The 14,602-nt window shown below is 40.8% G+C and overlaps 2 protein-coding genes and 1 long non-coding RNA gene across 4 annotated transcripts; 1 reads left to right on the plus strand and 2 right to left on the minus strand.

Moving 5' to 3' along the window:
- Positions 1-1,694: 1,694 nt before the first annotated feature.
- LOC134214755 (alanine--tRNA ligase, mitochondrial) lies at positions 1,695-5,824 on the minus strand. 2 transcript variants are annotated; one of them, XM_062694079.1, is made up of 5 exons: positions 5,120-5,824; positions 4,669-5,020; positions 4,468-4,607; positions 3,256-4,399; positions 1,695-2,634 (listed from the first exon to the last, which is right to left on the minus strand). In XM_062694079.1, exons 1-5 carry the CDS (start codon positions 5,671-5,673, stop codon positions 1,789-1,791), a joined length of 3,036 nt encoding a protein of 1,011 aa, XP_062550063.1. In that variant the 5' UTR covers positions 5,674-5,824; the 3' UTR covers positions 1,695-1,788. The 2 variants fall into 2 exon arrangements, with proteins under 2 accessions (XP_062550063.1, XP_062550064.1); XM_062694080.1 differs by having other exon boundaries at positions 4,669-5,046; positions 5,120-5,259.
- A 1,571-nt stretch (positions 5,825-7,395) lies between these two features.
- LOC134214756 (uncharacterized) lies at positions 7,396-9,623 on the minus strand. The gene is made up of 4 exons (XR_009979894.1): positions 9,325-9,623; positions 8,774-9,045; positions 8,078-8,094; positions 7,396-7,996 (listed from the first exon to the last, which is right to left on the minus strand). It is a non-coding gene; the product is annotated as an uncharacterized LOC134214756 (long non-coding RNA).
- Positions 9,624-12,715: 3,092 nt separating this feature from the next.
- Positions 12,716-14,551, plus strand: LOC134210301 (elongation factor Tu, mitochondrial). Its single transcript, XM_062686349.1, has 3 exons — positions 12,716-12,903; positions 13,006-13,853; positions 13,909-14,551. The coding sequence occupies exons 1-3, from the start codon at positions 12,864-12,866 to the stop codon at positions 14,410-14,412; spliced, it is 1,392 nt and encodes a 463-aa protein (XP_062542333.1). The 5' UTR covers positions 12,716-12,863; the 3' UTR covers positions 14,413-14,551.
- The last annotated feature ends 51 nt before the right edge of the window (positions 14,552-14,602 follow it).

The raw sequence follows: 14,602 nt of genomic DNA on the forward strand, positions 1-14,602 counted from the left end.
TAATTAGTGTCATCAGCAATGATCGGCAAACGTATAATATTACAATTTTATCTAAAGTCGATACCGTATGAATAAAAAAAAACCGCTTTAAAATTGATTTTTTTAGCCATTGATTTTTTCGTCCACGCCGGTACACGCCGCCGCCGATAAAAGCAAACGGCGCGCCGCCGTGACGCCGCCGCCGCCGGGGCAAAAGTGACCACCACGCCGCCGCCGCCGATTATATGACCGGCGCACAGGTCGGGGACTAGGCGGATCACTGAAGCCCTACCCCGACATGTGCGACATCTGGATTTGATTCTTGATTGTAAACAACAGTGTTAATTCTCTACCACCTTTTTGTTGCGAGGCGATTTTTATGCACACTTATGTTTCTGATATTTTATCAAAATCAAACACTCAATCATGCGGCAACATACCGATGTGGTATGCTTGAGATACCTGCTTGAAGTTTTGTAGAACAAACTCCTATTTTTGTTCAATTTCTCATGAAGTTTAGCATAAGTTATGGCGATTCCGACAAATAACTCAAATTTAGTAAAAAGTCGAATGGGACAATTATGCCACCCACCGCAAACACTTATTATGTAGGGGATTTTCTTAGGTTTTTCAGCCTTCTACTTCTTCGAAGTACGTTTTTTTTTCATACAAATCAAATACAAATTACCTAATATGGAGCGTAAGAAAACGACTGAGCCACCCTCTCCCCATAAGCGCTTACGTTTTAACGGGCCATATGCTGCCCAATGGTATCACATTAAGTTAAATACACCAAGTTCTTTTTTTTTTACACAGTTGGGTTTTAGTCAATTATGAGATGGGCTTGGTAGTCATATGGCTACTGCTTCTGCCTCATACGCAGGAGGTCGTGGGTTCAATCCCAGGTCCGTTCCATTCTCCTACTTTGTATCTTTCTCTATATTTCTCATGTTCTAGCAATCGCTAGAACTGGAAATGGACTTCCATACCGTTTCCATTACTATTCCTATACCTTCAACTTGAGTATTCTAACATAACAGTAATCTGCTAGAATTGGAAATGAACTATAGAGGTCGTTTCCTACATCCAATTAGAAATTCCATCAGTTGATTTCTCCTATCTATCACATTGGCAGCTCGTTAACCAAGACGGACCTCTGCCTCTCGAACCTAACCCAAAATTCCAACAAATTCCGCATGAACTCGTGGCAAGTGCAGAGGTATATTCGGCTTGCAGTGGGCGAGTGATTGCATCATCATTTCCTCCTCCTTCCCTACATTGACTTGCATTCTGACGTGGCAGGCGGCAGTATGACCTAACAAATGAGATCACCAGCACTTGTACATTGAAGATGTGTGCTAGTCCCAAGCAAACATCTGTTGGTTCCTTGTGCAAGAACAGCTGATCTGGTTATAATGGAGTAGCAACTACGAGCAGTCAATCAAGCTCAAGCTCAAGCTCAAGCTCAAGCTCAAGCAAGTTTGGTTTTAGTCAATTATGACCTTTAGCGTAAATGAAACTGATGAGTTCACCGCGCGAAAAAATCCACAAAAAATCAAAGAAAATTCAGACGGTATTTCAAAAGCTGTGGAGAAATTAAGAAATACCAACCGTACAAATAAATGGGTGCAGGTACTAATCACACTTTGTTTGGCAATCTCACATCATTTCCCATTGCCACAAGCATAAGGAGTTTCTTTCTCAATTAATTAGTATTGTTTTTGTTTATAAAATTAAGTATCTTTCATACTCAAGCTATAAACTTAACATAAACCTAGTCAACAGATAACACACAACATTCCCGCTTGCCTATTGCATGTTTAGTCTAGCAAACTCGGACGCCTCCTTCAGTGCCCGCTCAAGCAACGTTTCAAACTGCAGCGCTTTCACCTTCCTACTCTTCATATTGCAAACTGCCATTGGATTTTGTCCTTTCGGCGGGGCAGTACCGGATTTAAACACAGCGCCGACTGTTTTGAGCCACTTCTGGGCGTCGAAGCGCTCGTTGATACACGTAGCCGGGACGGTGGCCCTGGCTTTAACCTGATCGTCGGTAATGCTAATGATAAGAATGGGTCGATCCTTGAAGTAACGGGTAGCCTTGCTCAGTTGGATTTCCTCCAGAATCAAAGAGCTTTCCAGAAAGTGTACAATGAACGGAGTTGATGCGAGGGGGTAAACTTGCTGGAGATTTTTCATCTCCATCTCGAACAGTTCGCGAAGCGATTCGCGAGTGTGGTCTTTCAGTTGTCTGCAGAGATCATTGATCACTTCTAGGCAGCGTTGTCGTACGGCGTACGGAAGATTGATGTTGTTCTCGGAACCAACCAGGAGGACATTTTTCAACCGCTGCATGCGGGCATCAATACCGGCCGTGTCGTTGTCCAGTTTCTGGTCCATGTCATGCTTCAGCTGATTGACGTCGTTTTGGATTTGAATGCCTAGCTGGTGTGCTTTGACGGCAGGCTGGCCAGCGATGGCAAGGAAGGTATAACAGCCGGATTTATTCTGCGACACATTGGTAATGCAGAAGTCTTGAAGTTCGCCCGTCCATTGAGCATGGGTACCACAGCAGAATTCGGATGAGGTGGATTGACCGATTTCTACCAAGCGAAGACCCTTTTCCGGGTAAACTTCGCCAGGGATCATGGTGATCTTTGGGGAGAGAAAAATTAACAAATGTTGCACATCATGAGAGTACTTGAGCATTGTTGGATAGGTGACCAACTGCAATCAATAGCTTATCTTGCGATTTTCATGGCTCAAGTGAAGAGTCTAAATAGTTTATATCATATTTCACGTAATAGATGAAACAGGAAAAATTTCGGTTGTCTGTTTCCTTTTTAATGAAATATGTACTTTTAACAGCGCGGGGTAATTTTGAAATGAGATACTAAGATGTTTTACCTTTAGACTGTGTTTCGTTCTGAGAATGCAATTCCAGTAAAAGTAAATATGTAAATGAATATGAATGCATTACCAGAAATAGGATAAGAATTCATCAAGCCGGGTACATCCTTTCTTTACTGTAGTTTTGAACTCCCTAACACAACAAAACAAAATGAAACGAGACATAGGAGGTATTAAACATTGCAGACCATTAGCTCATACTTTATGGAGGGGTAGTTTTTGAATGAAATGGGGCTGCATATCAACTAATCAAAAAATGGAACATCTCACAGTTAGTAACTGTGGATGCGCCCAATGAAAATCAATATGATAACATGTACTTTACCTAGAGTGCCTTCTTCGTACCAAGAAGAAACTTTCACATACCTTATCAAACTCCAGATCGGCGGCATTGCACACGCGAACTCTAACCGATTCATTCTGCCGGATGTTCTGACGGATCTGTTGTTCCATAGCGTCCACCTCTTCGGGTCCAATCTTGGCACCGCAAACCGCCAGTTCCAGCTTGAGTGCCTTATTACCAACAAAACTGGACCGCTGGCACATCGGAACGGCGAGAACATTTCGAGCTGCAGCATTTAGGAGGTGCGTCGCCGTATGATGCACAATGTTCGAGCTTCTCACGTGCGGATCGATCGACAGAATGACCTCGTCGCCAACTGCTAAGCTTTGCGCCGTGGCTCTATCCACGGAATGTATTACGAATCCCAGATGTTCACCGACGGCTTTTACTTGAATCTGTGTCGATGGATCGGTAGCAAGGGACATGCTCCCTCGATCACTCTGTTGACCACCAGATTCAAAATAGAAGTTGCTTTTCTCGGTTATCACATGACACAGCGGATCTGTTTCGGAAGTAACTATTGAGGTAATCTTGGTTTTCAACTTGGGAATCTCATATAAATGCTTGTCCTCATTGTAAGCGTAGTTGTACTTGAATTCATTTCGGGTGAGACGTACTTGAGATCGATCTAAATCTCGAGTAAGCCCTTGAGAAGCGTCAAGGCTTGCTTGCAGGCGAGCGGCGAGTTCTATTTTAGCGCCTTCCTTCATTCGTTTGGAAAAGACATTGTACCCTTGAAGATCCAAATCCAGCTGTTCGAACTCTGCAATTTTAATCAACAGCTCTTCGTCCAATCCGTACGTGTCGTACATTTTGTGGATTACTTCTCCATCCATTAGACGCAAACCCTGGTTTGCTTTCAGCCTTTTGATCTCTTTCAATGCGTATGGCAAACCGGGATGATCAGTCACCTCGGCCGCATCGAAGTAGGAATATTCTTTGAGCAAAGTTCGTGACTCGGAAGATAAATTAGAGCAGAGCTGTTTATAGCATTGCTCTTCGTGTTTGATGATTTGCTGCGTTTTCTGCAGATTTTTGTGCATCTCGGGGTAGGTATCGCCCAATATTTCAACCACAACTGGAACCAATTCTTGTAGTAACGTGGGAGAGGAGAAAATGCGATCCGATAAGGATAACGATCGCCTCAGCAGCCGGCGTAACTTGTGACTAGAAATTTACAATCAGAATTATAATTATATAAATATGAAAACAAAAATTAAAGATTGTATGCCTACTTTTGAGAAGGGAACATCCCGTCTGATAAACAAGCCGTTATCATTCTGGTGTGATCCGCGACTACTCGATACGCAGTATCCAAAGGGTATCGCGAATCAGATGTATCATAGATCCCTCGATAACCGTCCTTTTTAGAAACCTGAAAGCATTGGAATATTTCTCAAAATCGTAATAAATAATGATGATATCGTGTTTAAAACCTTTTGTATGCGATCAAAGATCGGTATGAACAAATCCGTATCGTAATTGCTGTTTTTCTGCTGAAGATGAGCAACCAACCGCTCCAAACCCAATCCTGTGTCAACGTGCCTTTGAGGTAGATCGCTAATTTGTCCGTTGTCTGCATTACGATTGTATTGAATAAACACTATGTTCCACACTTCCGTCAGATCCGGAACGCCGGCATTAACTAAATGCTTCCTATTAGCGGTATCAATGAATTTGTCCGAGTGATCGATGTGGATCTCTGTGCAGGGTCCACATGGACCGGAGTTCCCCATCTCCCAAAAATTTTCTTGCGCTCCGAAGGGGATGATCCTTTCCGGAGGAATGCTGGAAATTCAAATAGTGACGTTATTCTAAGGACATTAAGGATAACAATAATGTATGGAGAAAAAGTAACCAACAGGATATTTTTTATTACATACTCACCCTAACCCAGCCCAAACGTCTCTGCATTCTAAATCTGCAGGCAGTCCCATTGCTTCATCTCCTGCGAAATAACTCACATACAACCGCCTTTTATCTATGCCATAAACCTCAGTCAACAATCGCCACGCCATTTCGCAGGCCTCCCGTTTGAAGTAGTCGCCAAAGGACCAATTCCCCAGCATCTCAAAAAACGTATGATGATACCCGTCGGTCCCGACTATGCTCACGTCGTTGTGTTTCCCGCCCACTCGGACGCACTTCTGCGAGTTTACTGCCCTTCGGCACGGTGCTTCGTTCGTTCCCAGGAACACATTTTTAAACTGGTTCATTCCAGCGTTGACGAAAGCGATTGTCGGATCGCTGAACGGAACCACCGAGCTGGACCGCACAAAAGTGTGCCCATTTTCGCGAACAAAGTAATCGACAAACCGGTGCCGGATTTCTGCCGCACTCCAATGCGGTTGCTGTTGATGTCGGCTGCCGCCGTACGAACGCCTCGCGTTTTGTCCCAAGGTACTGAATCGTTTCGGCGCACGTAGAAAAGAATAAAACATGCTCACAAGTTTCTTTTTTGGGGAAAATGTGCGGAAAGTTTATGTGAAATATGTAAATAGTAGGATAGAAAATACTACGCAAGAAAAACAGCCAACACCCGCGATCACGGAGATGTTTACATTTTCGTTCGCGATTTTGGCGTTTTGACGCAAGACCCAAATAGGGGTGTAATCGAATAATGCTTATTTCGATATATCGATATATTTTTTCAGTTCTGTCTCATTTGGAGAATAGGCCTTTTCACGAGACATTTAAAATCATGATTAGGAAAAGAAAACATTAGGGGGATCAAGGGGCGGGACGCTGAGCACAATGTTCCAAGCACACTTTTTTGCCATGCGTTGGAACACTGCTGTTTAACAAGGAACAATCAATGCACAAATTGTGGCACAGTTTGGCACACTTTCGACATTGACATTCTTGACATGGGCAGAATGTCAGAAATCGGCAACCTTGCCAACTACTGTCATTATTCTCCCGCTTTTTCCAAACATGTAAAGTAAACATTCCATTGTATTGTTTCTTTGGTTTCTTTAGACATGAACAGCTTAATTTTTCAGATGTCGTTTTCGTTTTTGTGGTGTAGCTACACCGGAAAGTGCATAATTTTGCACCACATAAACGAACATTTTCAGTGCAGTCCCAATAAGATTGCGAAAGTATGTGTGACATCGGTCATCTTCCATGCTTCGGTCATATTTGTTTTTGTTCTTGCTGCCTGCTTTGAAATATGTATGTTATTCCAATCATTCTTGTTGGGATTAAATTGAAATTGTATGAATAGTGTCACTCTTATAGACATTTTACTTTTACTTTCTGTTTAATTGCATCGATCATCTAAAGCTGAACACAGTACTCACTGTCTAACAGATCATGAAAACGATGCATGATATTTCAAAACGAATCAAATATTGCAAATTTCACGGCCAATGATTCATTAAGAGCTTCTTTGTTTCTGATGGAAGTATTAAAATATGCAAATAGCATATTCCAATTAATCACAATACAAAACTACAAGTAGATTGATTTTTGGGTTTTCGTTTGGGCCATTTCAGGTTTTTGAGAAGAATGTTGGATTCTTAGGGAAACGTTTGTTTGTACTAATCTTTAATTTGCTATTATATAACAATGCGGCGAACGTCGGTTTGTAAGAGACATACATTTTTCTTAGCACTCACAAATTAAGTGGAAAGTAGAATGTGTTATAAATGAAATTGGTTTCCAAAGTTTTCCAGTTTTATAAAATATTGCTTTGCAAAGATATTTATTAAACGAATTAAAAAAGCTCGAATCAGTTTATACATTCTAAGCTCGATTCTAAACTAATCCTGTTATACATGTACATTCGTGATATGCTGATTGAGCTAATAGCCGTTTAAAATTACGCCATTTAAATATTATAATAAATATGATAAAGAGTAACTTGATGCCCATGACAAATTGGGGGCTACTTTGGACTTTTTGAAACAAGAATTGCAGCGTGAATTTCTATCAAATTGTCATTATCAACGTTCGGATGTCTTGTTGATAGGTGAATGGCAACTTTCTGTTTCAAATTTGATATTTTTTCAAACTAGAGATAAAAGATATTTTAGTTACCAGATAAACATTGTCTCTGTCGTCGCTGTCCGGAACATCTTTTGCTGGCGAGGATAGGGGATCTAAATATCAATGAAGGAAAAATACATACAATTTAACAGTTAGGTACCACACATGAAGCGACAATATTTATCTTGTAACTAAAATATCTTTTCTAGAGACAGACTAGTTGTGATCGTCCTATTGTAACAATGTCACAGTAATTACTGTTGTCATTAAAGGTAGAATTGAATGGTGTTACGAGTAACCTGTCTGTCTCTAGTATAAGTGAAAACTATACCAAATACAACTATTTACAACTCAATGCATTGAATATAAATAAAGCCTTTCAAAATGCTAAATGCAGCTTATAAAAATACTAAAACATTGTCATCATTCTAATGAACGACGCGAAATTCGGTTGGATGTATGTGTTTTCTTCAATGCTTTTCCTTGATGAATACATTATCAATGATTTTTAAATTACATACAAAATTGTTGTTAATACTTAAGGCCAACTCTTTATGACAGTCATACATAATTATTACAGCTATTTCCTGAAATATCTCCTAAAGTTAATATCTTCAATTAAGCAATAACATACTAATGTATGTTTTGCGGTATATTCTTCAGCAACTAAATCGTTCTGTTCGAGGAAGTTATAGAAAATGGCTCATCTCGTAATTCACGATACATAACATTTTTTTCCTACTCCTCGTCTATATAGACGACATCGACAAATAACTGAAAGAATAAAAAAATAAATTTTAGCTATTACGCCCTTTTCAAATATTGGTGTAATAATCATATCAATGAGGTTTTTACGATATCAAAGAGGAAGACTGAAATGGAAGAGGAGAGAAAAAAAGGTTTAGTATTTCTTCATATTTACTTTACATGTACTATGTCACTTTTGATTAACATATCCAGGTTCAATAAGATTTATCCCACTCTATATAATCGAATGGCTCTCGGTAACGTATCCGAATTCACAAATTACGTAACGCTATAGAGTGAGGGAGGGCATCAGATAAACTTCATACAAAACATCTTTACAAAAAGTGTTACGAGGGAGCGAGGGGGCCTAAAACTGACAAACGTTACATTATTTGTGAACAGCCCCTATCTAATGAGCTTGGGCCGTTATAATCTATATGCTATTAAGATATAATTCCTATGATTGCATATCAGTCTTATTGTAGCTAGATTTTCTATTCATATGGGACAAATCAAGACAAAATTTTCAAAACGACTTATCTGCTTTTGTAAACAAAGATTCAAACGACGATTTGACGAATCTGATAGCTCTCCCACGCAAACCAACACCATCAACAGGTAGCGGAAACCTTCACCTACCTATTGGTGGTGTTGGTTTGCGTGGGAGAGCTATCAGATTTGTCTAATCGTCGTTTCAATCTTTGTTTACAAAAGCAGATAAGTCGTTTTGAAAATTTTGTTTTGAAATATGCAATTATGGGCAGTAAAAACGTTAACATAATTTGATTATGATCTTTGTCTTACCTGACTATCATTTTTCCACTGGTTGTCCTTGTTCCGGTTCATTTCCGTTTTCCTATTTGAAAATCTTTCCTCCTTGTCGATTGTCCACCATTCCTCACGTAACGGTGGGCGCAGGTTCCTTCCTGTAGAATTCTATTTTCATCTCTCGATTTACTGGATGACACTGCATGCCAGTTCCTCCGCATCATCGCTATGGTATACTGAAGCAAATAATCCGGATCCACTGAATTTTAATTTAAGTTTTCTGCTTTGTATAGTATTTCCGTATTTCTCTGCAGGAAGAAATTATGGTTTATTATCCACTATTAGTCTTGAGACTGCCACAACAAGCATGAATCATATCCCATATTGATATAAATGTTATATTACAGTGGGACAGTTGCCCCCCACGCAATACAACGGCGACGGAAACGGTAGGATTGACAGTTAGCCCCTATACTGTCTGTCAAATTTGTTCCGATGAATTGCGTTCGGGGCTTTATGCTTGCGGCGGAAGTAGAATACCAACACAACACAAAATCTCCCGTTCGTCATCTTCACTCTGCACTTACCTCCGACTTAGTGTGGTTGAAAGGACCGTCAGTGAAAACTCCGCTTCTGATGTTCCTTCTCCCACCAACTTCATAAGTTCTGGGTTCTGGGTGGGGACAATACTCGCTCCGTGGAGGCTGGGTAACTATTCTCCCGAAGCATTTCTATTCTTCTCGCTGATGGTGAAAAGTGATGGACAAACATCCTTCGGAGAGGACACTGCTAGCGTTTTTCCGGGGTTCGGTCCTAGCTACTTCCAAGCTCTTCCACGTTGCTTATTTTTATCTGACTTTTTTCTGTCACTCCAAAATGAACACTCAAAAATAAACATTATGTTTCATAAGAACACCGTATGAAAAAAATACATAATAATGAGTTATAAATTTCATAAGGTAATGTTATGAATTTTGTGAAGTATGTTATGTTTTCAATAAGGTACTTATGAAACAGAAATAGAATGAATTTTTGATGCTTCATAAGGCAAAGTTTATGAGAATCAGAAGTTTTTTTCCGGCAGTGTAGAAAAGAAGGTTCGTTTTAGGGAATTGTGTTGTTTTTCGAGTGTTTGAAAACAACTCACATACCCCCTTGATAAATGATACGGTGGAAAGTAGAGGCCTTGATAATTATCAAGGCCGCTAGTGGAAAACTATTTGCATTATTATTTTCTTTTTTCTCTGCAATCTCATCCGTCATATTTTACTTACGGAAAATCTAAAATCCTTAAGGATCCCAATTGGGAAACATCCGTTCCTTTTTCCCCATTTCTCTAAATGAACGAACATAAAGTTCCCTTATAAATAAGTGGTCTATTTGACTAGTTTCACACGCGAAGGAAGTGAAAATAATTGCAAACTGTTGCAAATACAAGGGATTATGCCGGTCGTCCTTGCGAAATCAGCACCATCAGCCGGGATGATGTTCTGCCCTTCTGGCTTAAAAATGGTGCGAGGAGGCGCTAGCTCTATCACTTGCAGCATTCCAGTTCATGATGAACTTATCTCCGCTGATTCCCAGAAGACATTGATATCATTTTGAAGTGTCTTTCGAACGATATGAACATTTAACCTCTTCCAATCCGGTTAATAATAGATGAAAATGAGAATTTCATCTATTTCTTAAGTTTGACAAAAGTCTAATGTTTATGTTTGAACAGTGCTGCCGAACTTTGTCGTTTTATCAGTACTTTTGTCAATCACAAAATGTGGCACATTGCGGCACACCGTGGCACAAAAATTTAAATGAACACAATTTGAATTGTGCTCAGCGACCCACCCCTTGAGGGGGATTCACTTATCAGCGTAGGTTGCTGCGTATCTGATTATAGAAATGTTTCACACTCAATCACAAGGGACATATTTCAAATCACCTTTGAAACATTTCCATAAACAGATACGCCGCAACCTACGCCGTTAAGTGAATCCCCCTATTATAACTATACATATAAGTAAATAAATAATATACTTTAAATCATAACCATATCCGTTGTCTAGGTAGAAGTTTCTCCGCATTCAATTGTCGTGCACTTGAGATTAAACTGGCGGTAGAAGTAATCATCGTCTGGAATGGGAATTCCGTTGGGCTGCAGATCAGATGGACGTTTGCAGAACTCTTCGGGATCATTACGGCTGATGGGATCGAAGGGAGCTCCATAAACTGACCCCATTTCATGACGAACGCGAGACAATATTAGGTCATGTAACGGAAATTATCGGTGTACAGTGGACCGAACTAACTTTGGAATGGTGTCATGGCAGCTTCCACAATCGAATGTTTCGGGTTGTCGATTTCCCAGTCATCCTTGGCATATAAATTTGCCCGAATCCAGGTAGATGTGGTTGATAGCGACCTATATCGACGTACGTGCATGACGTTGAATCTCCAAACAATGGTGATCTGTGAAGTAAGATATAAATCTCTTAAATATATAATCTGTTATGCTAGCAACACTTAAGCAGTAGAACTTACAACAATTTTCGTTGACCGAATCACCGAAACCACCTACAGACTGCAGAATTGTGACCTCGAGATAGACCTAGATAGACCAGCTGATTTTACCGTCAATTGACAATAGTTGAATTATTCTTCTATGAAAGTGACAGTTTCGAATTTGCACGATCTGTTCGGTCTGTTTGATAGAGCTAATAAACTATCCAGTTTTCCGTAAGCGATAGGGTAAATGATATATTTTGGACATGTACATATTTTGGACAAGCCTGAGCTTTTTCGATCAATTTTAGATAATGTGTAGGAAAATTTTTATCGAAAGTATGATCATTGCATACTTTTACCTCAACTCTAGCGGCTCCTGATGAGAATTCACAAATCAACTATTATTTATTTTTAAAATTATCTAAAATGTAAAGCTTTCTACCAAAGTGCCTGCTGGACGCCAGTATGCAGGAGAACATGCATTATAGGACTCTTCGTAACATGCACCTGAAACACGTTTAAATTGGTTCAAACGGCAATCTTGAGGTCCTGCGGCCAAAGTTCAATTGTAATTGAGATACTAACACATTCCAATCGCTTAACATGAACTTGAAACGGATGAAAAAGGAGTGACCAAAATGAAGTTATGTTTTTATGCATCAGACATTTATTGGTCACCCCATGTACAGTATATGGATGAATCATTAATTGCCAACTTTCAGGCTGTTTTCAATGATATCGATAAGATTGCGAAACAATGTTAATTTCTGGTTTAATCTATGTCAGTTAAGCAAATAAATGCATTTAAATGAATGTGGATACGTGTAGGTAGGTCATACCATTGAGATCTGTAGGTGGCCATTTTTAAATTAGGAGAAAATGACTCTGTCCAAAATATATGCATTTTTCATGTCGAAATTATATATTTGATGTCCAAAAAGAAAATATTTCAGTTCGCAGTATATCACAGTTTACACCTAGTAAACGTAATTAAATCAAAAATTGGGCAATGGAGACACAAGACTAATCATAGGTTATGTATTTGGATGAACCTAGTGGTTTTCAATTGTTTTATACTATTCAATCTCGATATATTTTCTAATGAATGTCCTACGCTTGTCCAAGATACATCATTTACCCTAATGGTCGCCAGCTTGCCTTGTCTTGACATTGCTCAAAATGCTCAGAACGGTGGGTGTAGTTGACTTCCACAAACGTCAAATCAGAGACTAGCCCACAGACAAGCTGGCGTCATCCATTACCACTCGCGGAAAACTGGATTACCGATCACGGAGAATTGGATTGTCTGCAGACATGTTCAGCGGTTGTGAACAAGTTCAGTCTCGGTGCCACACGAAAAGGCCTATATATTCTTTAAAAAGTCATCACTGAGCGTCACAAACTAAATTACGATCAATTTACTTTTCGACTACATATTCTGAATCCCTTGAATCAGCGAACCAAAAGAAACTGTCAAAACCATCCCTCGAGTTGTGTGAGAAAGTGTGAGAATCGATCTGGAGGTCTTGCGCAAGAAAATCACAAATTTTTCACTCGCTTAAAATTTCGGGTTTTTGCTTATTATTTGCTGAATTAAATACAGAAAAACAAATCAAAAGCAAGGAAAATGTCCACCTACGTTGCGTTGCGGGCAGTTATGAACCCAGGTAAGCCATTTTCGTTTGGCGCAGGAGTTGTATTTATGCCTCCCAGACGGTTCCAAATACGAAAGTGAGGTTAATTTTACGTTCGTTCCGTCCGATTTTCAGTGGCTCGCAAAACTTTGACCCAGTTTATTTTCAATTCCGGCGCAAGTTTGAACGTAGCTCGCGCTTGTCCGACTATCTGCCAGAAACGATTCTACGCCGAGAAGGTTGTCTTCAAACGTGACAAACCGCACTGCAACGTCGGAACGATTGGACATGTCGATCACGGTAAGACCACCCTGACGGCGGCCATCACCAAAGTTCTCGCCGACAAGGATCTGGCTGAGAGCAAAAAGTATGCCGACATCGATAACGCCCCGGAAGAGAAAGCCAGAGGAATTACAATCAACGTCGCTCATATTGAGTACCAGACGGAGAATAGGCATTATGGCCACACTGATTGCCCCGGACATGCCGATTATATCAAGAACATGATCACCGGAACGGCCCAGATGGACGGTGCCATCCTGGTGGTGGCCGCAACTGACGGCGCTATGCCTCAAACTAGAGAGCATCTGCTGCTGGCCAAGCAGATTGGCGTCAACCACATCGTGGTGTTCATCAACAAGGTCGATGCGGCCGATCAGGAGATGGTGGACTTGGTGGAAATGGAAATCCGCGAACTGATGTCCGAAATGGGATTTGATGGGGACAATGTTCCCGTTATCAAGGGATCGGCCTTATGTGCGCTGGAGGACAAGAATCCCGAAATCGGAGCGAATGCTGTGATGCAGTTGCTAGAAGAGGTCGACAAGTACGTTCCGACGCCAACTCGGGATTTGGACAAACCATTTTTGCTGCCGGTGGAGTCCGTACACAGCATTCCTGGACGAGGCACTGTTGTCACTGGACGTATGGAACGCGGCACTGTCAAGAAGGGCATGGAATGCGAGTTTGTGGGATACAACAAGGTAAGCAAGAACATGCAATTTTTTTTTAAATACGTTAAACGATTTTTATTTCCAGGTAATTAAATCAACCATTACCGGTATCGAGATGTTCCACAAGATTTTGGAGGAAGCTCAAGCGGGAGATCAGCTTGGTGCTCTGGTGCGCGGAATCAAACGTGATGACATCAAGCGCGGAATGGTGATGTGTAAACCGGGTTCAGTCAAGGCCAATGACAACTTTGAAGCGCAGGTCTATATTCTAAGCAAGGAGGAAGGCGGTCGCCACAAGCCCTTCACCAGTTTCATCCAGCTGCAGATGTTCTCGCGCACGTGGGATTGTGCAACCCAGGTGCAGATTCCCGGCAAGGAGATGGTCATGCCCGGTGAGGATGCCAAGCTGCATTTGCGCCTGATGAGGCCCATGGTGATTGAACAGGGTCAACGTTTCACCCTGCGTGATGGACACATTACGCTGGGAACCGGTGTCGTCACGAATGTTCTGTCACCACTGTCCGAAAAGGAACGGATGTCGTTAGTTGAGGGCAAGAAGGCGCGAGAGAAGGCAACTGGAAAGGCTTAAAGTGAACGTGCGATCATTTTGTCTTCTTGCTTTTAAGTACACATTGTCATAGTGTTTATCAGTTAAGTCGGGAATGCAGTTAGCTGGGTAGTTCCGAATGAAGCCGTATTGCTAATAATATATTACTACTAAACCAAAATGGAAAGCTCTAGTCATTATCAAAAGTTTGATGAAAGAATATGTCCAATTC

This window comes from Armigeres subalbatus, chromosome 2 (genome assembly GCF_024139115.2).
Source record: "Armigeres subalbatus isolate Guangzhou_Male chromosome 2, GZ_Asu_2, whole genome shotgun sequence".
NCBI lineage: Eukaryota > Metazoa > Arthropoda > Insecta > Diptera > Culicidae > Armigeres > Armigeres subalbatus.